Below are 22652 nucleotides of genomic sequence, written 5' to 3'. Positions count from 1 at the left end.
CAAGCTGCAGAGGGACCCCCCCAACCCCAGTGTCCCCACCAGTTGCACTGGAACCCTTCCAGCCCGCATCCTCCAGCCCCAGTGTCTTCCCAGTCGCTCCAGGACCTTCTCAGCACCCCTTGGGGTCCCCTCAAGCTACAGAGGGATCCCCCAGCCCCAGTGTCTCCCCCTAGTCACACCCCCCCCCCCAAAAGTGCCCGCTCACTTCATGCCCAGGGCGTCCTGCCCCACGGGCTCGCGCCGGTCCTTGTTGCTCTCCTTGGTGAGGCTGAAGCCCTCGGGGAACCAGAGGGTGCTGTGCTCCCGCTTGCGCCGCGCCACCAGCACGCCCAGCACCGCGATGGCCAGCAGGATCACGCCGCCCACCACCACCAGCGGCAGCAGGCGCACGGGGTCGGGGGCTTCGGGCAGCTTGTCACCTGCGCGCCGGGGACAACGTCAAGAGCGGCGGCACGCCGGGCGGCAGGGACGCCACCACCGAGGCACCCTGCACGTCGAGGACGTCTCAGGCACTGGGGGCAGTGTCAGGGTGCTGCCACCACTGGGACATCCTACGCGTTGGGGACACCTCTGCACGTCAGGGACATTGGCACCGTTAGGACACCATCAGGGCACCCCCATGCCTTGGGGACTCCGCCACCATGGGCCACCCCATGTTCTGGGAACACCGGCACCATCACCACCACCACCGGTGACCCGCTATGCGTCAAGGCCACCTCAGCACGTTGTGTTGGGGGGGGGTCACCCTGCACCTTGGGGACACCGGCACTGGCAGGGTATCCCAAACGGTGGGGACACCAGCGTCAACGAGCCAGGGCCACCCACGCCATCAGGTCACCTCCCTCCCCGCCCCGGCACGTTCGAGACGTCGGGGACATCAGCACGGCCAAGGCCCCGCGCGCGTCGGTGCCACCGGGCGCGTCACGGACCGTCCCCGGCCCGCAGGGACGCCGTCCCCGTTGCCCAGGGATGCCCTCACCGCGCACGGCCTTGATGGGGTAGGGGAAATCGAGGCGCTCAACAGCCGAGAGCGCGGCCAGGTAGTCGGCGGCGCTGCGGGTGTCGGGGAAGCACTTGTCGGAGGCCTGCGAGCAGAGGCGGTTGTCGATCTCCAGCGTCACCACGGAGCTGCCAAGGGACACGGGTGGGTTAGGAGGACACGTGTTGGGGGGGGGGGGGGCGGGCAGGGGTCTCCCCCTGCACGTGGGGTCTCCATCGCCCCAACCCAGGTTTAGCCCTTACATGGGGTGGGGGTGGGGGGGGGCCTTCCCGCAACCTCCCACCCTGCACCCAGGTCCCCACGGCCACCTGCCACCCAGCACCCACATCCCCGCGGCTCCCACGTCGCCTCGCCTCATCCGACCTAGCACCCGTAGCCCCCCACGGCCCATGGCACCCAGCACCAACGTGCTCGTGTCACATCCCGCCCAGCACCTCTGGCCCCATGTCATGGCCCGGGTGTCCTCCCACCCATGACACCAAGCACCTGTGTCCCCCAGCCCCATCCTGTCCAGCATCTGTACCCCATACCTTGCCCCTGATGGCCCCCTACCCCATCCCACCCAGCACCCATGGCCCCAAGTCATGTTCCCCGTGTCCTCCTAGCCATCCCACCCAGCACCCATGGCCCCCATGTCCTCCTAGCCATCCCACCCAGCAGCCTTGGCCTCATGTCATGTCCACAGTGTCCTCCTGCCTACGCCACCCAGCACCTGTCTCCCCCAGCCTCATCCCGTCCAGCATCTATACCCCCATACCATGCCCCTGATGGCCCCCTACCCCATCCTACCCAACACCCATGGCCCCATGCTATGTCCCCACTGTCCACCAGACCCATCCCACCCAGCACCTATGGCCTCATGCCACATGCCCAGTGACCACCAGCCCCATCCCACCTAGCACCCATGGCCCCATGTACTCAGTGTCCACCAGCCACATCCCACCCAGCACCCATGGCCCCATGCCATGTACCCAGTGACCACCAGCCCCATCCCACCCAGCACCCATGGCCCCACGCCATGTACCCAGCGACCATCAGCCCCATCCCACCCAGCACCCATGGCCCCACTCCATGTACCCAGTGACCACCAGCCCCATCCCACCCAGCACCCATGGCCCCACGCCATGTACGCAGTGACCACCAGCCCCATCCCACCCAGCACCCATGGCCCCACTCCATGTACCCAGTGACCACCAGACCCATCCCACCCAGCACCCATGGCCCCACGCCATGTACCCAGTGACCACCAGCCCCATCCCACCCAGCACCCATGGTCCCATGCCACATGCCCAGCGACCACCAGCCCCATCCCACCTAGCACCTATGGCCCCATGCCCAGTGACCACCAGCCCCATCCCACCCAGCACTCACATTCCCACGTCATGTCCCCCTCGGTCCCTCCCGCCACGTCCCCAGCGTGCCGCACACCCAGCACCCACATCCCTACGCGGCATCCCCCCCAAGGTGCCCCCCGAGTCGCCCCGCTCACCCGATGACCTCGGGGGCCACCTCGCGCCGGCGCAGGCGCTGGGGCCGGTAGTAGGGTTCGATCATGTAGCGGCCGTGGCGGTCGAGGCGGAAGCGCAGCGAGGTGCGCAGGATGGCGCTGAGCCGCTGCAGGAAGGCGGTGCTGGTGCGCCGCAGCTCCTCGGGGGGCAGCAGCACGGTGACCACCAGGACGCCGCGGGCCAGCGCCTCGGGCACCTCGCGGGCGCAGTCGAGCCCGTCCCAGCCGCACTCCTCGTTGTTGCAGCCCTGGTCGCAGCGGCCGTCGGCGAAGTGGTCGGAGCAGTACTGCTCGTAGACGGGGCTGCGGGAGGGCACGGAGCCACTGCCCGCGGGCACCGGCATAGGGGGGGGCGGGGGGGTGGCATGGTGGGGTAGACATGGTGGCCGCCGGAGCAGGTGGCCATGGGGCAGGGTGGCCGTTGGGCACCAGAGTGGGCACAGAGCAAGGTGGGCATGGGGGAGCACCAGAGAAGGTGGGCATGGAGCAAGGTGGGCATGAGGGGCACCAGAGAAGGTGGGCATAGGACAGGGTGGGCACAGGGGGCACCAGAGAAGGTGGGCATGGAGAAGGTGGGCATGAGGGAGCACCAGAGAAGGTGGGCATGGAGCAAGGTGGGCATGAGGGGCACCAGAGAAGGTGGGCATAGGACAGGGTGGGCATGGGAGGGGCACCAGAGAAGGTGGGCATGGAGCAAGGTGGGCATGAGGGGCACCAGAGAAGGTGGGCATAGGACAGGGTGGGCACGGGGGGCACCAGAGAAGGTGGGCATGGAGCAAGGTGGGCATGGGGGGCACCAGAGAAGGTGGGCATAGGACAGGGTGGGCATGGGGGGCACCAGAGAAGGTGGGCACTGGGGACACTGGATGGGGTGGACATGGAGAACGTGGGGCAGAGCGGGCATGGGGAGCGTGAGGCAAGGCGGGCACGCGGGGCGCAGGATAGGGTAGGAACAGGTGACGCGGAAACGCACGGGCGTGGAGCCGGGTGGGCACGAGCGACGTGACGGGCCAGGACGGGCACGGGTGGCGCAGCACAGCGTGGGCACGGGAGGGACACCAGGCAGGCTGGGCATGGGGGCACTGCATAGGGTGGGCACAGGCCACGACGGGCATGGGGCAGGGCGGGCACGAGGACACCGGACGAGGCGAGTACGGAGCGGGACGGACGCGGGGCACCAGCCAGGGTGCCCACGGGCCAGCAAGGACGGCACGAGCCGAGGCGGCCACGGGCCAGGAGGACACTGTAGAGGGGAGGAATGGGGGGCACGGGCCACGACGGGCACGAGGACGCCGGACGAGGCGAGCACGGAGCAGGACGGACGCGGGGCACCAGCCAGGGTGCCCACGGGCCAGCAAGGGCGGCACGAGCCGAGGCGGCCACGGGCCAGGAGGACACTGTAGAGGGGAGGAATGGGGGGCACGGGCCACGACGGGCACGAGGACGCCGGACGAGGCGAGTACGGAGCGGGACGGACGCGGGGCACCAGCCAGGGTGCCCACGGGCCAGCAAGGACGGCACGAGCCGAGGCGGCCACGGGCCAGGAGGACACTGTAGAGGGTAGGAATGGGGGGCACGGGCCACGACGGGCACGAGGACGCCGGACGAGGCGAGTACGGAGCGGGACGGACGCGGGGCACCAGCCAGGGTGCCCACGGGCCAGCAAGGGTGGCACGAGCCGAGGTGGCCACGGGCCAGGAGGACACTGTAGAGGGGAGGAATGGGGGGCACGAGCCACGACGGGCACGAGGACGCCGGACGAGGCGAGTACGGAGCGGGACGGACGCGGGGCACCAGCCAGGGTGCCCACGGGCCAGCAAGGGCGGCACGAGCCGAGGCGGCCACGGGCCAGGAGGAGGCCACGGCGCAGGGTGGACCCGGGGTGGTGGGTGGACCCGGGCGGAGGCGGGCACCCACTTGCAGGAGCGGTCGCGGGCCCGGCAGTCGAAGTTGTCGTAGAGGCAGGGCGCCGTGTTGCAGGCCGGGTCGCAGCGGCTGTTGTTGAAGAGCAGCGGGCACCCGGCGGCCGCGCAGTGTTGCCAGGGGTCGTCCACCAGGAGCGAACAGTCGCCGCCGTCCCAACGGCACGGCGCGCTGTTGCACGGTCGGTCGCAACGCCCGTCGCCTCCTCGACCTAAACATTCGGGAACGGGGCAAGGAACGGGGCCGGGCGGCGGAGCGCGCCGTTCGCAGCGGGCACCTTCGAAACGCGGCGGGCAGAGGCAACCGGCGCCTCCCGGCCCGCAGCTGCCCCCGTTGAGGCAGCCGCACGTGCCGTTGGCGCCCGCTCGGCACTCGGCGCCGCCGAAACCCGGCGGGCAGACGCAGCGGGCGCCCAGCGGCGTGGTTCGGCAGCTGCCCCCGTTGGCGCAGGAGAGCTGGCGGCACGAGGCGGCCCCGCGCTCGCAGCGGGCGCCCGCGAAGCCCTAGGGTGGGGTGGGGGGGAAATGGGAGAGTTAGAGGTGGGGCTGGGTGCTGGGGCCGTGCTCGCTTGTGTCACCCGGGACACCCCCCCCCCCTCCCCCAGCACCCGCCTGGCACCCAGCCCCATGTGTACCCAGGGCCACCCAGGACATCCCCCAGCACCCAGCCCCACGTGCACCCGGGTCACCCAGGACACCCCTAGCACCCACCTGGCACCCAACCCTATGAGCACCAGGGCCACTCAGGACATCCCCGGCACCCAGCCCCACGTGCACCCGGGTCACCCAGGACATCCCCCAGCACCTGCCTGGCACCCGGGTCACCCAGGACATCCCCCAGCACCCAGCCCCACGTGCACCCGGGTCACCCAGGACATCCCCCAGCACCTGCCTGGCACCCGGGTCACCCAGGACATCCCCCAGCACCCAGCCCCACGTGCACCCGGGTCACCCAGGACATCCCCCAGCACCTGCCTGGCACCCGGGACACCCAGGACATCCCCAGCACCCAGCCCCACGTGCACCCGGGTCACCCAGGACATCCCCCAGCACCTGCCTGGCACCCGGGACACCCAGGACATCCCCAGCACCCAGCCCCACGTGCACCCGGGTCACCCAGGACATCCCCCAGCACCTGCCTGGCACCCGGGACACCCAGGACATCCCCAGCACCCAGCCCCACGTGCACCCGGGTCACCCAGGACATCCCCAGCACCTGCCTGGCACCCGGGACACCCAGGACATCCCCAGCACCCAGCCCCACGTGCACCCGGGTCACCCAGGACATCCCCAGCACCTGCCTGGCACCCGGGACACCCAGGACATCCCCAGCACCCAGCCCCACGTGCACCCGGGTCACCCAGGACATCCCCAGCACCTGCCTGGCACCCGGGACACCCAGGACATCCCCAGCACCCAGCCCCACGTGCACCCGGGTCACCCAGGACATCCCCAGCACCTGCCTGGCACCCAGGCCGCCCAGGACATCCCCAGCACCCGCCTGGCACCCAACCCTATGAGCACCAGGACCACCCAGGACATCCCCAGCACCCAGCCCCACATGCACCCAGACCATCCAGAACACCCCCAGCACCCACCTGGCACCCAGCCCCATGTGTACCCAGACCACCCAGGACACCCCCAGCACCCACCTGGCACCCAGCCCCACGTGCACCCAGACCACCCAGGACACCCCCAGCACCCGCCTGACACCCAGCCCCCATGTGCACCCGGGCCACCCAGGCCACCCCCAGCACCCAGGTGGCACCAGACCCTGGGGTGCACCCAGCCCCGTGCCCACCAGCGCATGCCATGGCACGGCTGCCCCCAGCCCCATGCCCACCCATGCCCCCCCCCTCCAAGCACCTGCCTGGCACCCAGCCCCACCCGAGCCCCCGGGCAGCGGGTGCCAGGCAGCCCCCGGGCGCTCACCGGCGGGCAGCGGCAGACGTAGCCGAGCGGCGTGCTGGGGGCCGGCTGGCACTGCCCGCTGTTCTGGCACGGCTGCGACTCGCACGCGTCCGCCGGGCTCTCGCAGCGGCGCCCTGCGGCGACGCCAGCGTCGGGGGGGGGGGGGTTACGCGGGGCCGGGGGGCTGGCACCCTGCCTGGCACCTTGGCATGCCCTGGCACCCAGCCTTGCGCGCTGGCACAGCCCTGGCATCGAGCCCAGCACCCCGGCATGGCCAAGGAACCCAGCCCAGAACCTTGGCACGGGCCTGGCAGTCAGCCCAGCATCCTGGCACAGCACTGGCACAGCCTTGGCACCCAACTCAGCACCCTGGCATGGCCCTGGCACCAGCCTGGTGCCCAGCCCTGCACCCTGGCGCAGCGCTGGCATGGTCCTGGCACGCTGGCATGGTCCTGGCACCCAATCTGGCATCCTGGCACAGCCCTGGCACCAGTCTGGCATCCTGGCATGACCCTGCCATGGTCCTGGCACCCAGCCCAGCACCCTGGCACAGCGCTGGCATGCCCCTGGCATCCAGTCTGGCATCCTGGCTCAGCCCTGGCACAGCCCTAGCACCAGCTTGGCTCCCTGCAATGACTCCAGCACGGTCCTGGCACCCAGCCCAGCACCCTGGCATGGCCCTGGCACCAGCCTGGCACCCAGCCCTGCACCCTGGTACAGTGCTGGCATGGTCCTGGCACCCAGTCTGGCATCCTGGCACAGCCCTGGCACCAGTTTGGCTCCCTGGCATGGCCCTGGCATGGCCCTGGCACCAGCCTGGCATCCTGGCATGGCCCTGGCATGGTCCTGGCACCAGCCCAGCACTCTGTCATGGCCCTGGCATGGCTCTGGCATCCAGTCTGGCATCCTGGCACAGCCCTGGCATCAGACTGGCATCCTGGCATGACCCTGGCACGGTCCTGGCACCCAGCCCAGCACCCTGGCATGGCCCTGACACCCAGCCCTGCACCCTGGCACAGGACTGGCACGGCCCTAGCACCCAGTCCAGCACCCTGGCTCCAGCGTGACTCCCTGGCATGACCCTGGCACCCAGCCCAGCACCTTGGCACAACCGTGGCAAGGAGCTCGCCCGCCTCGGGCCCACCTTAACCCACTCTGGCACCTCCGCGGGGGCACCCACCGGTGAAGCCGGGCTGGCACAGGCAGCGGTAGTCGTTGGCGCCCTGCACGCAGGCCCGGCTGTGCCGGGGGTGGCAGGGTTGGCTACGGCACTCGTTGACGTCACCCTCGCAGCGGTGCCCGGTGTAGCCGGGGGGACAGGCGCAGCGGTACCCGCCGACCTGGTCCACGCAGGTGCCGTTGTTGAGGCACTTGGGTGCCCGGTTGCCCGGCCCCGGGGCGCAGTCGTCCTCGTTGATCTCGCACAGGACGCCTGCGGGTGCACGGGGAGGTGGTGGCACGGTGCCACCCTGGCATGGGGACGTGGGGACCGAGCACGGTGCCACCCTGGCATGGGGACAGGGGGACCCATGCCACCGTGGCATGGGGACGTGGGGACCGAGCACGGTGCCACCCTGGCATGGGGACACGGGGACCCAGCACGGTGCCACCCTGTTATGGGGACATGGGGACCCAGCACAGTGCCACCCTGGCATGGCCCTGGCACCCAGCCCTACACCCTGGCCCAGCCCTGGCACCAGCCTGGCTCCCTGCAATGACTCCAGCATGGTGCCATGGGGACATGGGGACCCAGCACAGTGCCACCCTGGCATGGGGACAGGGGGATCCAGTCCCACTACCAGCCTGCCATGGGGACATAGGGACACGGCCCAGTGCCACCCTGACATAGGGGCATGGGGACACGGCCCAGTGCCACCCTGGCATGGGGACACAGGGACACGGCACAGCGCAGCCCTGGCACGGGGACCTGGCCTGGTGCCACCCTGACATGGGAATGTGAGAGCCCTGCCCAGTGCCACCCTGGCACAGGGGACCCGGAGACCCCGGCGTCCCCTTCGCGCTGTCCCCGCCGGGGCGGTGGCACCTACCCAAGGTGCCCGGGGGGCAGGAGCAGACGTAGCGGCCCACGAGGTCGACGCAGGAGCCGCCGTTCTGGCACGGCTGCGACTGGCACTCGTCCACCTCGCGCTGGCACTGCTCCCCCTCGAAGCCCGGGGGACACTGCGGGGGACACGTCTGGGTGACCGGCACCCGGGGGCATCCCACCGGGGCGGGGGGGTGCCCATGGGGACACCGTGTCCCTGCTGGCACCCAAAGCAGGGGACATCGGGGAGGGAAGGGGGTGGTGGGTGCCCATGGGGACCCCGTGTCCCTGCTCGCACCCAAAGCAGGGGACATCGGGGAGGGAAGGGGGTGGTGGGTGCCCATGGGGACCCCGTGTCCCTGCTGGCACCCAAAGCAGGGGACATCGGGGAGGAAAGGGGGTGGTGGGTGCCCAAGGGGACACCGTGTCCCTGCTGGCACCCAAAGCAGGGGACATCGGGGAGGGAAGGGGGTGGTGGGTGCCCATGGGGACCCCGTGTCCCTGCTCGCACCCAAAGCAGGGGACATCGGGGAGGGAAGGGGGTGGTGGGTGCCCATGGGGACCCCGTGTCCCTGCTGGCACCTGGAGCAAGGGACATCGGGGAGAGAAGGGGGTGGTGGGTGCCCATGGGGACCCCGTGTCCCTGCTGGCACCTGGAGCAAGGGACATCGGGGAGGGAAGGGGGTGGTGGGTGCCCATGGGGACCCCGTGTCCCTGCTGGCACCCAAAGCAGGGGACATCGGGGAGGGAAAGGGGTGGTGGGCGCCCATTCTCCACCCATGGCCTCCACCACCTTCTCCCTTCTACAAAAGCACCCCAGGGGCACCCAGCACCCAGGAAAAAAGCAAACAACTCCTCGGTGCGCCCAGCAGCGTCAGCTCGGGAAGCACCCAGGCATCTGGGGGCACCCAAGGGTGTCAGCTGGGCGGTGGCGGTGGTGGGACCTCACCTCGCAGTGGTAGCCGCCCACGTAGCTGCGGCACGTGGCGCCGTGCTGGCAGGGGTCGGGCTGGCAGCGGTCCAGGGTGCTCTCGCAGTAGGCGCCCGCGTAGCCCTCGTGGCACAGGCACTGGTGGGTGCTGCCCACGTCCACGCAGCGGCCCCGCGCGTGGCACAGCTGCTCCGGGGCGACACCTGTGGCAACAGGGTGGGCCCAGGCGTCCGGGCGCATTAGACCTCCCCTTCTCCCCCCCCGCTAGGCCTCCCAGCACCCATGAACCCAGAAAGGACCCAGGCATCCGGGCTTGTTATAGCCCCCCAAGCACCCATGAACTGGGAGGGGACCCAGCACCCATGAACCAGGAGGGGATCCAGGCATCCAGGTCCTCCCAGCACCCATGAACCCAGAAAGGACCCAGCACCCATGAACCAGGAAGGGATCCAGGCATCCGAGTCCTCCCAGCACCCATGAACCCAGAAAGGAGCCAGCACCCATGAACCAGGAGGAGACCCACATGTCCGAGCTCATCGTAACCTCCCCAGCACCCATGAACCAGAAAAGGACCCAGCACCCACGAACCAAGAGGGGACCCAGGCATCTGAGTCCCCCCAGTCCTCCCAGCACCCATGAACTAAGAAAGGACCCAGCACCCATGAACCAGGAGGAGACCCACATGTCCGAGCTCATCACAACCTCCCCAGCACCCACGAACCAGGAAAGGACCCAGCACCCATGAACCAGGAGGAGACCCACATGTCTGAGCTCATCATAACCTCCCCAGCACCCACGAACCAGGAAAGGACCCAGCACCCATGAACCAGGAGGAGACCCACATGTCTGAGCTCATCATAACCTCCCCAGCACCCACGAACCAGGAAAGGACCCAGCACCCATGAACCGGGAGGAGACCCACATGTCCGAGCTCATCACAACCTCCCCAGCACCCACGAACCAGGAAAGGACCCAGCACCCATGAACCGGGAGGGCACCCAGGCGACCGGGTGGCGCTCACCCCTGCGGGCGGCCGCCACGGCGCAGGACACGCTGGGGACATCGCAGTAGTGGCCCGACCAGCCGCCGGGACACTCGCAGGCCACCTCGGGGCCCGTCTGGACGCAGCGGCCGCCGTTGCGGCAGGGCGACGGCTGGCACAGGTCCACCGGGAGCTGCCGAAACCGGGGGGGGGCACCCCAAAATTACATACGCAATGGGTGACAGCAAGGGGGGGGCAACACCCATGGGTGCCCACCCACGCAGGAGAATTAATAGCAAGAAGATCGATAAATAGTTGGGTGACATCAAGCAGGACATTTGTAGAGGGGGAGCATTCATGGGTGCCCACCCAAGCAGGTTGCTCACACCCATGGGTGCCCACCTAAGGAGGTCGTTGGCAGAGGGAGAATACCCATAGGTGCCTACCTGAGCAGGTCATTTGAACCCATGGGTGCCCAACTGAGCGGGTCGTTACAGGGGGGCCACCCCATGGGTGCCCACCCAAGCAGGTCACTCGCATCCATAGGTGCCCACCCAAGGGCGTCATCAGCAGAGGGGGGGAGCACCCGCAGGTGCCCACATGAGAAGATCACTCACACCCACCCAACCAGGTCGCTTGCAGCCGTGAGTGCCCACCCGAGCGGGTCGTTGGCACCCCTGGGTGCCCGCCCGAGGCGGGCGCGGGGCTCACCTGGCACTGGGCGCCGGTGTAGCCGCGGGCGCAGCGGCAGCGGTAGGCGCCGGGGGCGGCGGCGGGCAGGCAGGTGCCGCCGTGCAGGCAGGGCTGGCCCTGGCACCCGTCAGGCGGGTGCTGGCAGTGGGCGCCGGTGAAGCCAGGGCGGCAGCGGCAGGTGAAGGAGGCGACGCCGTCCACGCAGGTGCCCCCGTTGAAGCAGGAGCTGCGGGCGCCACGGCAGCGCTTCAGCCCCGGGGGCACCCGTGGGTGTCAGGGGACGGGTGGGGTGGGTTAGGGGCAAGGAGAAAGGGAGGAAGATTTGGGAAGGTTGGGGTGTCCAGGGGCACCCATGGGTGGAGTTGGGGATACCATGCTGGTAGGCAAAGGTTTGAGGACACCTAGGGACACCCATGGACACTGTAGCCACCAGGAACATTGTGCTGGCAGGGGCAGGTGTGGAGACGCCCAGGGGCACCCATGGGTGCCATCCCCATCAACGCGTCCAGGGCCAACGCGCTGTCACAGGCATGCATGGGGACACCCGGAGACATCCAGGGGCTCTATCCCCACTGCTGCACCCAAGACTACAGTGCAGCCATAGGTGACACCCAAGGGGCACCCATGGGTGCCATCCCCATCAACGCATCTAGGGCCAACGAGCTGTCACAGGCATGCATGGGGACACCCGGAGACATCCAGGGGCTCTATCCCCACTGCTGCACCCAAGACTACAGTGCAGCCATAGGTGACACCCAAGGGGCACCCATGGGTGCCATCTCCATCAACGCATCTAGGGCCAACGAGCTGTCACGGGCATGCACGGGGACACCCGGAGACATCCAGGGGCTCTATCCCCACTGCTGCACCCAAGACCATGGTGCAGCCACGGGGAACACCCAAGGGGCACCCATGGGTGCCATCTCCATCAACACGTCCAGGGCCAAAGCGCTGTCACGGGCATGCACGGGGACACCCAGAGACATCCAGGGGCTCTATCCCCACTGCTGCACCCAAGACCACGGTGCAGCCATAGGTGACACCTAAGGGGCACCCATGGGTGCCAAACCCCCCCTCACCACCACTACCCCCAGTGTATTTGGGGCCACCACACTGGCACAGGGATGCACAGCAACGCCCTGGGACACCGTCCCCGTCGCAGCACCCGGGGCCACCGGCGCGCGCGGTACCTGTCGGTACAGTCGGGCACGTTGTGCTGGCACAGGCGGCCGGTCCAGCCCGGGGCACAGGCGCAGGCGAAGCTGTTGACGTAGTCGGTGCAGGTGCCGCCGTTGCGGCAGGGCCGATCCCGGCACTCGTCCACGTCCGTGCCGCAGCGGGGCCCCGCGAAGCCGGCGGGGCACGAGCACCCAAAGGTGTCCGCCTCGTCCCGGCACGTGCCCCCGTTGAGGCACGGGTCTGCGGAAGGGTGGGGGGTGGGTGGGGGGCGTTAGAGGGGATCAAGGGGACGTCAAAGGGTGCCCCGCGGTGGTGGGGTGGCCCCTCCCCGGAGGGTGTCACCCAAAGGTGACACCTGCACTTGGCCCCACAGCACCCAACGTGACACCCACGCCCGGTCCCACTGCACTTGAAGGTGACGCCTTTGCCTGGCCTCAGGGCAGCCAAAGATGACACCCACACCTGGCCCCACAGCACCCAAACATGACACCCACACCTGGCCCCAGGGCACCCCAGCTCCCCCAGACCCCACGGTGCCTCCTACGCCCCCCGTGTCCCCACGCTCCCGAGGGCGGCAGGTGGCCCTGGTGGCCCCAGCTCCCCCACACCCCACGGTGCCTCCTACACCCCCCCGTGTCCCCACGCTCCCGAGGGCAGCAGGTGGCCCTGGTGGCCCCAGCTCCCCCAGACCCCACGGTGCCTCCTACGTCCCCCATGTCCCCACGCTCCCGAGGGCGGCAGGTGGCCCTGGTGGCCCCAGCTCCCCCACACCCCACGGTGCCTCCTACGCCCCCCCCGTGTCCCCACGCTCCCGAGGGCGGCAGGTGGCCCTGGTGGCCCCAGCTCCTCCACACCCCACGGTGCCTCCTACGCCCCCCCCGTGTCCCCACGCTCCCGAGGGCGGCAGGCGGCCCTGGTGGCCCCAGCTCCCCCACACCCCACGGTGCCTCCTACGACCCCCCGTGTCCCCACGCTCCCGAGGGCGGCAGGTGGCCCTGGTGGCCCCAGCTCCCCCACACCCCACGGTGCCTCCTACGCCCCCCCCCGTGTCCCCACGCTCCCGAGGGCGGCAGGTGGCCCTGGTGGCCCCAGCTCCCCCACACCCCACGGTGCCTCCTACGCCCCCCGTGTCCCCACGCTCCCGAGGGCGGCAGGCGGCCCTGGTGGCCCCGGTGGCCCCGTGCTCACCGGGGTGGCAGGGCTGGAGGCGGCGCTGGCAGGCGGCGCCGCCGTAGCCGCGGGGGCAGAGGCAGGCGAAGGCGCCGGGCCGGTTGCTGCAGGAGCCGCCGTTGCGGCAGGGGCCCCCCGCGCACTCGTCCACGTCCTCCTGGCAGCGCCCGCCTGCCGCCGCCGCGGGGCAGGGCCGCGGGGTCGGAGGGCAGAGGGCACGGGGTCGGGGGGCAGAGGGCACGGGGTCGGGGGGGGCGGAGGGTCGAGGATAAAGGGGCACAGGTTATGGGGTCAGGGGGCAGAGGGCACAGGGGCAGGGGTAATGGGGCGCAGGGCACGGGGTCAGAGGGCACGGGGTCAGGGGTAAAGGGGGACAGGGTCACAGAGGTACGAGGGCAGGGGTTATGGGGTCAGAGGGCACCGGGTCAGGGGTAATGGGGCGCAGGGTCACGGAGACCCAGGGCACGGGGTCAGAGGGCACGGGGTCAGGGGTAAAGGGGGACAGGGTCACAGAGGTACGAGGGCAGGGGTTATGGGGTCAGAGGGCACCGGGTCAGGGGTAATGGGGCGCAGGGTCACGGAGACCCAGGGCACGGGGTCAGAGGGCACGGGGTCAGGGGTAAAGGGGGACAGGGTCACGGAGGTACGAGGGCAGGGGTTATGGGGTCAGAGGGCACCGGGTCAGGGGTAATGGGGCGCAGGGTCACGGAGACCCAGGGCACGGGGTCGGGGGGCAGAGGGCACAGGGGAGGGGGTCATGGGGTCAGGGGGCAGAGGGTACAAGGTCAGGGGCAAAGGGGTACGGGATCACGGAGGCACAAAGGCGGGGTTAGGGGGTCGGGGGTCAGAGAGCACAGGGTCAGGGGGGAAGGGGCACAAGGGCAGGGGACGGGGGTCAGGGGTCACAGGGTCGGGGGGCAGGGAGACCCAAGGGCAGGGGTCAGAGGGCATGGGGTCAGAGGGCACGGGGTCGGGGTAACGGGGCCCAGGGTCACGGAGACCCAGGGTCAGGGGCCGGAGGGCACACGGGGTCAGGGAGGCACAAGGGCAGGGGTCATGGGGTCAAGGGGCAGAGGGCAAAGAGCACAAGGTCAGGGTCAGGGGCACGGAGTTGGGGGCAGAGGGGGCACCAGGTCAGGGGCCAGGGGCACCCAGAACAGGTTATGGAGGCCCAAGGGTGCCCATGATGGGGGGGGGGGGAGGTGGGGTGCCCATGGAGGTCGGGGTGCCCATGGGGGGGTTGGGGTGCCCAGAAGAGGTCAAGGTGCCCATGGAGGTCGGGGTGTTCATGGGGTGGGGGGGGGTCAGGGTGCCCATGGAGGTTGGGGTGCCCATGGGGGGGTTGGGGTGCCCAGAAGAGGTCAAGGTGCTCATGGAGGTCAGGGTGCCCATGGTGGGGGGAGAGGTCAGGGTGCCCATGGAGGTCGGGGTGCCCACGGGGGGGGGGGGGGGGATTGGAGTGCCCAGAAAAGGTCAAGGTGCCCATGGAGGTCGGGGTGCCCACGGGGGGGGGGGGGGCGGGGTTGAGGTGCCCAGAAGAGGTCAAGGTGCCCATGGAGGGGTCAGGGGACCCAGAGGAGGTCGGGGTGCCCATGGGGAGGTGGGGATGTCAGGGCACCCAAAGGAGGTCAGGGCACCCGTGGGGTGGGGGGGGTCAGGGGTCCCAGAGGAGGTCGGGGTGCCTATGGAGGAAGGGTGCCCTCACCTTGCCAGCCGGGGGGGCAACGGCAGCTGAAGCCCTCGTAGTCGGCGGTGGGGACGCAGACGCCCCCGTTGGCGCAGGGGTTGGGGGTGCAGGGTGCCAGCACCCGCTCGCAGTTACGGCCTGCCGGGGTGAGGTGGGGAGGGGGGGGGCGAGAGGCCAGCACCCGTCAGGGCACCTGGCATGGCACCAGGCACCCACGAGGGCAATGTGGCCACCAAGCACCCGCTACAGCACCGCGGGCACCCATCAGGGCATGGTGGCCACCAACCACCTGGTATGATGTCACGAGCACCCATCAGGGCACCACGTGCACCAGGCAGCTGGTACGGCACCATGGGCACCCATCGGGTCATGGTGGCCACCAACCACCTGGTATGATGTCACGAGCACCCATCAGGGCACCACGTGCACCAGGCAGCTGGTACGGCACCGTGGGCACCCATCGGGGCATGGTGGCCACCAACCACCTGGTATGATGTCACGAGCACCCATCAGGACACCACGTGCACCAGGCACCCGCTACGGCACTGTGGGGACCCATTGGGGCATGGTGGCCACCAACCACCTGGTATGATGTCACGAGCACCCATCAGGGCACCACGTGCACCAGGCAGCTGGTACGGCACCGTGGGCACCCATTGGGGCATGGTGGCCACCAGGCACCCTGCAAAGCACCATCAGCACCCGGCATGGCAGCGCCCACGGGCAAGGCCCCGCGGCGGTGCCACCCCATCCCCACAGGTGCCACCCCATGTGCCCTCCCCTCCCTCCCACAGTGGCACCCATGTCACCCACCTGCGAAGGGCAGGGAGCAGAGGCAGCGGTAGGTGCCCGCCCCGTCCACGCAGGTGCCCCCGTTCAGGCAGGGGCTCGACGCGCATTTGCCGACGTCCGTCTGGCAGTGGGTGCCTGTGGGGGGACACACGAGTGCCACGTCACGGGGGGGACACGGGCACGGTGGGGACACGGGCACGGCGAGAAACAGGGACCAGCTTCAGGGGGTCCTCAGAGTGGGCAGGGTGGCAGTGCCAGGTCTGGGGGTGGGCATGGGGGCAGTGCCAGGACCTGGGGTCCCCAGGGTGGGCCGGGGGGGGGTCCCTCAATGGTCCAGGTGTCCCCGTGATGGTGTGGGCATCCCCAAGGTGGCCCTGCAGCGGTGAGGATGTCCCCAGGGTGGTTGGAGCGTCCCTACGGTGGTCCCAGGAACCCAAGGGTGGTCGGGGTGTCCCCAGAGTGGCCGAGGTGTCCCCATGGCAGTCCCGGTGTCCCCAGGGTGGCCGAGGTGTCCCTGCAGTGGTCCTGGTGTCCCAGGGTGGCTGGGGTGTCCCCATGGAAGTCCCCATGTCCCCAGGGTGGTCAAGATGTCCCCAGGGTGGGCCCAATGGTCCCATGGGGGTCCCACTGGCCCCAGAGTGGTCAGTGGCCCCAGGGTGGCTGTGGCAGCCCTATGGCAGTCCTGGTGTCCCCAGGGTGGCATCCCCATGGCACCCCTGGTGTCCCCAGGATGGCCGAGGTGTCCCCATGGCAGTCCCAGTGTCCCCAGGGTGGCTGAGGTGTCCCTGCAGTGGTCCTGGTGTCTCCAGGGTGGCCGAGGTGTCCCCAGGGTGGGCCCAATGGCCCCATAGTGGTCCCACCAGCCCCAGAGCGGTCAGTGTCCCCAGGGTGGCCGTGGCAGCCCTATGGCAGTCCCGGTGTCCCCAGGGTGGTTGGGGTGTCCCCGGGGTGGCCGTGGCAGCCCTATGGCAGTCCTGGTGTCCCCAGGGTGGTTGGGGTGTCCTCGGGGTGGGCCCGATGGCCCCAGGGTGGTCCCACCAGCCCCAGAGCAGTCAGTGTCCCCAGGGTGGCCGTGGCAGCCCTATGGCAGTCCCGGTGTCCCCAGGGTGGTCAAGGTGTCCCCAGGGTGGGCCTGATAGCCCCATGGTGGTCCCACTGGTCCCAGAGCACTCAGTGTCCCCAGGGTGGCCGTGACAGTCCCGGCGTCCCCAGGGTGGTCGGGGTGTCCCCGGGGTGGTCGGGGTGTCCCATACCCTGGTACCCCTCCTTGCAGACGCAGCGGTAGCCACCGGCGTGGGGGCTGCAGGTGCCGCCATGCTGGCAGGGCTGCGACTCGCACCCATGGGTGCTGCGGGCGCAGGTGGGGCCGGCCCAGCCCGGCTCGCAGTCGCAGGCGAACCTGCGGAGAAGGGAGGGGGGGGGGGTGTGGGTGCCAGGCAGCACCCCCCACCGGGTGGGCATCCCCCCCCCCCCTGCCCCAGCCCCACGGCGGCTGCGCTCACCCGTCGGGCAGGTCGCGGCAGGCGCCGTGGGCGCAGGGACTGCTGCGGCAGGGCTCGGCGCCCGGGTGGCACAGCGGGGCGCGGGTGCCCGGCGGGCACAGGCAGCTGAAGCCGTTCTCGCCGTCGACGCAGGTGCCGCCGTTGCGGCAGGGCTGCGAGGCGCACTCGTCGATGTCCACGTTGCACTGGGGGCCTGGGTGGGCGGGTGGGTGGGGTGGGCACGGAGCGACGGGTGCTGCTGCGCAGCACCGTGCGGGCACCATCCGTGGGGAAGGGTTGCGGGCAACCACGGTGGGCAGGTGCTGCTGCGTGGCCATGTGCACCTCCACAGGTGCACCATCCATGGTGGGCACCCATGGTGGGCACTGCTGCGTGGCCACGGGCACCTCCACAGGTGCACCATCCATGGTGGGCACCCATGGTGGGCACTGCTGCCTGGCCACGGGCACCTCCACAGGTGTACCATCCATGGTGGGCACCCATGGTGGGCACTGCTGCGTGGCCACGGGCACCTCCACAGGTGCACCATCCATGGTGGGCACCCATGGTGGGCACTGCTGCGTGGCCACGGGCACCTCCACAGGTGCACCATCCATGGTTGGCACCCATGGTGGGCACTGCTGTGTGGCCGTGGGCATCTCCCCAGGGTGCCATGTGTGCATGAACCATTGGCAATGGCTGTGGGCAACCACAGAGGGCACCCACAGTGGGCAGGGCTGTGGGGCTGCGGGCATCTCCCCAGGGCACCACGTGTGCATCAACCATCGGGAAGGGCCATGGGCACCAGCCAGAGGCACCAGCCACGGGTGCCACCACGTGTACCAGGCAAGAGCATCTCCCCCGGGCACCAGCACCAGACATGGACATCCCCTGGGCACTGGCATCCCCCCCAGCACAGGCCAGGGGCACCCTTGGGTGCCAGCCCATGGCCGTGGCAGCCGACCTGTGAAGCCAGGCTTGCAGATACAGTCGTAGCGGTTGATGCCGTCCTGGCACACGCCGTAGTCGCACGGGTCGCTGGCACAGTCGTCAAAGTTCACCTCGCAGTTCACACCTGGCGCGGGCGGGTACCATCGGTGTCACCTGCATGCTGGGCCCACGGAGCGCCACCCACGCCCCCAGCGCACGCCATGCCACGCAGCACCGTGCCCATCACCCATCCCACCCCAATGGGACACCATGCCACCCAATGCCATGCCCATCACTCATCCCACCCCAGTGGGACACCATGCCACCCAACGCCGTGCCCATCACTCATCCCATCCCAATGGGACACCATGCCACCTGATGTTGTGCTCATCACCCGTCCCATGCCCTAGTGGGCCACTGTACCACCCAGCACCGTGCCTATCTCCCATGCTGCCCCAGTGGGACACCATGCCACCCCATGCCATACTTATCACCCATCCTATCGCAATGGGGCACAATGCCACCCATCACCATGTCCATCACCATCCCATTCCAACGGAGCACCATGCCACCCACCATCATGCCCATCACCCATCCCACCCCAATGGGTCACCGTGCCACCTAGCGCCGCTCCCATCTCCCATCCTGCCCCAATGGGTCACCATGCCACCTGGTGCCATTCCCATCACCCATCCCGCCCCAGTGGATCACCGTGCCACCTGGTGCCATGCCCATCTCCCATCCCACCCTGATGGGACACCATGCCACTTGACGCCATTCTCACCCCACCCTTCCCACTCCGATGGGCCACCACGCCACCCAGCACCGTGCCCATCTCCCATCTCACCCTGATGGGACACCATTCCACTTGACGCCATTCCCATCCCACCCTTCCCACTCCGATGGGCCACCACGCCACCCAACACCGTGCCCATCTCCCATCCCACCCTGATGGGACACCATTCCACTTGACGCCATTCCCATCCCATCCTTCCCACTCTGGTGGGCCACCACGCCACCCAACACAGTGCCCATCTCCCATCCCACCCTGATGGGACACCATTCCACTTGACGCCATTCCCACCCCACCCTTCCCACTCCGATGGGCCACCACACCACCCAACACCGTGCCCCTCACCCATCCCACCTCCAATGGGCCGCCACACCATCCAGCACCATTCCCGTGGCCCATCCCACCCCAACGAGCCGCCGCGCGGGCACGGGCGCCCTACCCGAGGTGCCGGGCAGGCAGTTGCACTGGTAGTGGTCGATGCGGTCGATGCACTTGGCGCCGTTGCGGCACGGGTTGCTGTGGCACTCGTCGAGCTGCACCTCGCAGCGGTAGCCCGTGTAGCCGGGGGCGCAGGTACAGGTGAAGCCGGCGATGGCATCCACGCACGTGCCGTGGTGGCACGGGTCCGGCGAGCAGTCGTCCACGTTGCGCTCGCACAGCGCCCCCTCGAAACCTGGGGGGTGGGGGGGCACGAGGGTCGGCAGCGCCCGTGGGTGGGGGGCACCCATGTGGTGCGGGTGCCCTCAGGTAGGGGGTATGGGCACAAAGGGGACATCCATGCACCAAGGGAGGTACAGGTCAGGGAGGACGTGGGCAGGAGCAGGGGCACCCTTCAGCGGGGGGTGGGGCACCCATGGGTGTAGGCAGAAGGGGCACCCGCTGCTAAGATGCAGAGGTGGGGGAGAACAGGAGCAGGGCCACTCTTGGGTGGAGGACACGACCAGAACGGAGGTGCCCTTGGGTAAGAGGGACGCTCTTGGGTAGGAAGAACCTCCAGGTAGGAGACATGGGCGCGAAGGGGACACCCCTGCGCCAAGGGTGCGGGCAGAAAGAGCACCCACAGATGCACGGGTGGAGGAGGACACGGGAAGGAGCAGGGGCACCCTTGGCTGTGGGACACGACCAGGAAGGGGGCACCCTCGAGTGGGGTGCACCTCCAGGTAGGAGACACGGGCACGAAGGAGACACCCCTGCGCCAAGGCTATGGGTGGAGGAGGACACGGGAAGGAGCAGGGGCACCCTTGGGTCAGGACATCCACGGGACTGGGTGGGAGGGACTCGGGGGGAGGGGTGGGGGGGGGTGCCGGGAGGGTGCGGGTGCCGGGGGCTCACCCTCGGCGCAGCGGCACTCGTAGCCGTTGGGCCGGTCCAGGCACTTGGCGCCGTTGCGGCACGGGGTGCTGGCGCACTCGTCGATGTCCAGCTGGCACATGGGGCCCGCGAAGCCTGCCAACGGGTGCCGGGTCATTGGGGCACCCGGTGGCCTTGGGGAGGGGTGGGGGTGGGGGGGGGGGCCTCGTGTGCCCCGTATCCCCACGCCCCCTTGGTCCCCACGGTGCCTGCATCCTTGGGGTGCCCGCCCTTTTCCCCAGGGATCCCCACATCCTCCACGTGGACGGTGTCTCCAGGGTTCCCTGGGGTGCCCAGTGTCCCCAACGGCGCCCACGTCCCCACATCCCCCTCTGTGCCCAGGGTCCCCGGGGTGCCCATGTGCCTGGTGTCCCCAGGGGTCTCAGCGTCCCTCGAGTGCCCATGCGTCCGGGGGTCCCCAGGGCTCCTAGTGTCCCCCCCCACGTGCCCAGTGTCCCCAGTGTCTCCTGTGCACCCAGTGTCCCCGGGGTTACAGCGCGCCTGGTGCCCCCAGGGTGGCCGCATCCCCAGGGTAGCCACGTGCCCAGTGTCCCTCAGCACCCCAGTGTCCCCAGGACGACCATGTTCCTGGGTTCCTGGTGTCCCCAGGGTGCCCGGTGTCCCCATGTCCCTGGTGTCCCCAGGGTGCCCGCTGCCCCCAGGGTGCCCGCTGTCCCCATGTCCCTGGTGTCCCCATGTCCCCGGTGTCCCCAGGGTGCCCGGTGCCCCCATGTCCCTGGTGTCCCCAGGGTGCCCGGTGCCCCCATGTCCCCAGTGTCCCCAGGGTGCCCGTACGCCCAGCTCACCGGCAGGGCAGGAGCAGCTGAAGCCGTTGACGCCGTCACGGCAGAGGCCACCATTGACGCAGGGGCTGCTCTGGCACTCGTCCACGTCGAGCTCGCAGAAGGTGCCGCTGAACCCTGCGGGGCGCCCGCGTCACCCCAGCGGTGCCACCCCCGCGGGCGTCACCTCCCCCCCGCCACCCGCCCCAGCGACGCCCTCCGCCGGCGCTGAGACCCGAGCGATTCGCCGCGTGTTACGGTGTCCCCGGGCCAAGGGGTGCCCCGAGACACACGACCACAGCCAGGTCCCACGCCAGGTCCCACGCCAGGTGCAGGGTGGTGGTGGTGGCCACGCCAGGTCCCACACCAGGTCCCACACCAGGTCCCACGCCACGTGCAGGGTGGTGGTGGTGGCCACGCCAGGTCCCACACCAGGTCCCACGCCAGGTCCCACGCCAGGTGCAGGGTGGTGGTGGAGGCCACGCCAGGTCCCACACCAGGTCCCACGCCAGGTCCCACGCCAGGTGCAGGGTGGTGGTGGTGGCCACGCCAGGTCCCACACCAGGTCCCACGCCAGGTGCGGGGTGGTGGTGGTGGTGGTGGTGGTGGCCACACCGAGGTCCCGGTGCCAGGTGCAGAGGTGGCACCTGGGTGTGGGTCACCTCCCCAAGGTCCTCCCCGAGGCAGAGCGGGGTGGCAGGGCTGGCGGGCGGGCGGGTGGCACTCACCGGCCATGCAGATGCAGGTGAAGTCACCGATGCGGTCGAGGCAGGTGGCCTCGTTGCGGCACGGCCCCGACAGGCACTCGTTGACGTCGGTCTCGCAACGGGGCCCCGCGTAGCCCGGCCGCAGCGGCACTCGAAGGAGCCCTGCGTGTTCACGCAGCGCCCAAAGTGCTCGCAGGGGTTGGCGCCTGCCGGGCGCCCCGTGGGCGTCAGCACCCTGGCTGGGCGGGGGGGGGTCTCGGCGCCAAGGCACGGACCCCGCCGCGGGGCACTGCTGGCCTTGCGGAGGCTCGTTGCCCGAGATGGTCCTCCACCCAAGGACGCCCCCCCATCCACACGTGTCCTCCACCCAAGGATGCCCCCATCTACACGTATCCTACACCCAAGGATGACCCCACCCATAGATGTCCTCCACCCAAGGATGACCCCCCCATCCACACGTGTCCTCCACCCAAGGACGCCCCCCATCCACACGTGTCCTCCACCCAAGGATGCCCCCATCTACACGTATCCTACACCCAAGGATGACCCCACCCATAGATGTCCTCCACCCAAGGATCGACCCCCCCATCCACACGTGTCCTCCACCCAAGGAAGCCCCCCATCCACACGTGTCCTCCACCCAAGGATGACCCCCCCATCACACGTGTCCTCCACCCAAGGATGACCCCCCATCCACACGTGTCCTCCACCCAAGGACTGCCCCCCATCCACAGCTGTCCTCCACCCAAGGAAGCCCCCATGCACACGTGTCTCCACCCAAGGATGCCCCC

At 69.7% G+C, this 22652-nt stretch overlaps 1 protein-coding gene across 1 annotated transcript in view; it reads right to left on the bottom strand.

The window, feature by feature from the left end:
• Nucleotides 1–22310, bottom strand: part of LOC134154204 (neurogenic locus notch homolog protein 3-like) — a 28832-nt gene extending 6522 nt beyond the window's left edge. Inside the window, 22 exon segments of the mRNA XM_062600920.1 lie at nt 206–419; nt 980–1128; nt 2490–2810; nt 4425–4933; nt 6362–6474; nt 7521–7772; nt 8389–8521; nt 9334–9518; nt 10337–10490; nt 11009–11216; nt 12181–12409; nt 13358–13510; nt 15045–15164; nt 15840–15953; nt 17072–17217; nt 17321–17513; nt 18264–18374; nt 19462–19695; nt 20355–20468; nt 21179–21292; nt 21883–21999; nt 22002–22310. Coding sequence (XP_062456904.1) covers nt 206–419; nt 980–1128; nt 2490–2810; nt 4425–4933; nt 6362–6474; nt 7521–7772; nt 8389–8521; nt 9334–9518; nt 10337–10490; nt 11009–11216; nt 12181–12409; nt 13358–13510; nt 15045–15164; nt 15840–15953; nt 17072–17217; nt 17321–17513; nt 18264–18374; nt 19462–19695; nt 20355–20468; nt 21179–21292; nt 21883–21999; nt 22002–22281 — 4163 coding nt within the window. The 5' untranslated portion in view covers nt 22282–22310.
• Nucleotides 22311–22652: the final 342 nt, after the last annotated feature.

This window comes from Rhea pennata, unplaced genomic scaffold (assembly GCF_028389875.1).
Source record: "Rhea pennata isolate bPtePen1 unplaced genomic scaffold, bPtePen1.pri scaffold_156, whole genome shotgun sequence".
Classification (NCBI taxonomy): Eukaryota; Metazoa; Chordata; class Aves; order Rheiformes; family Rheidae; genus Rhea; species Rhea pennata.
The sequence above is the reverse complement of the archived record's forward strand: the minus strand, read 5'-3'. Positions and strand labels throughout refer to the sequence as shown.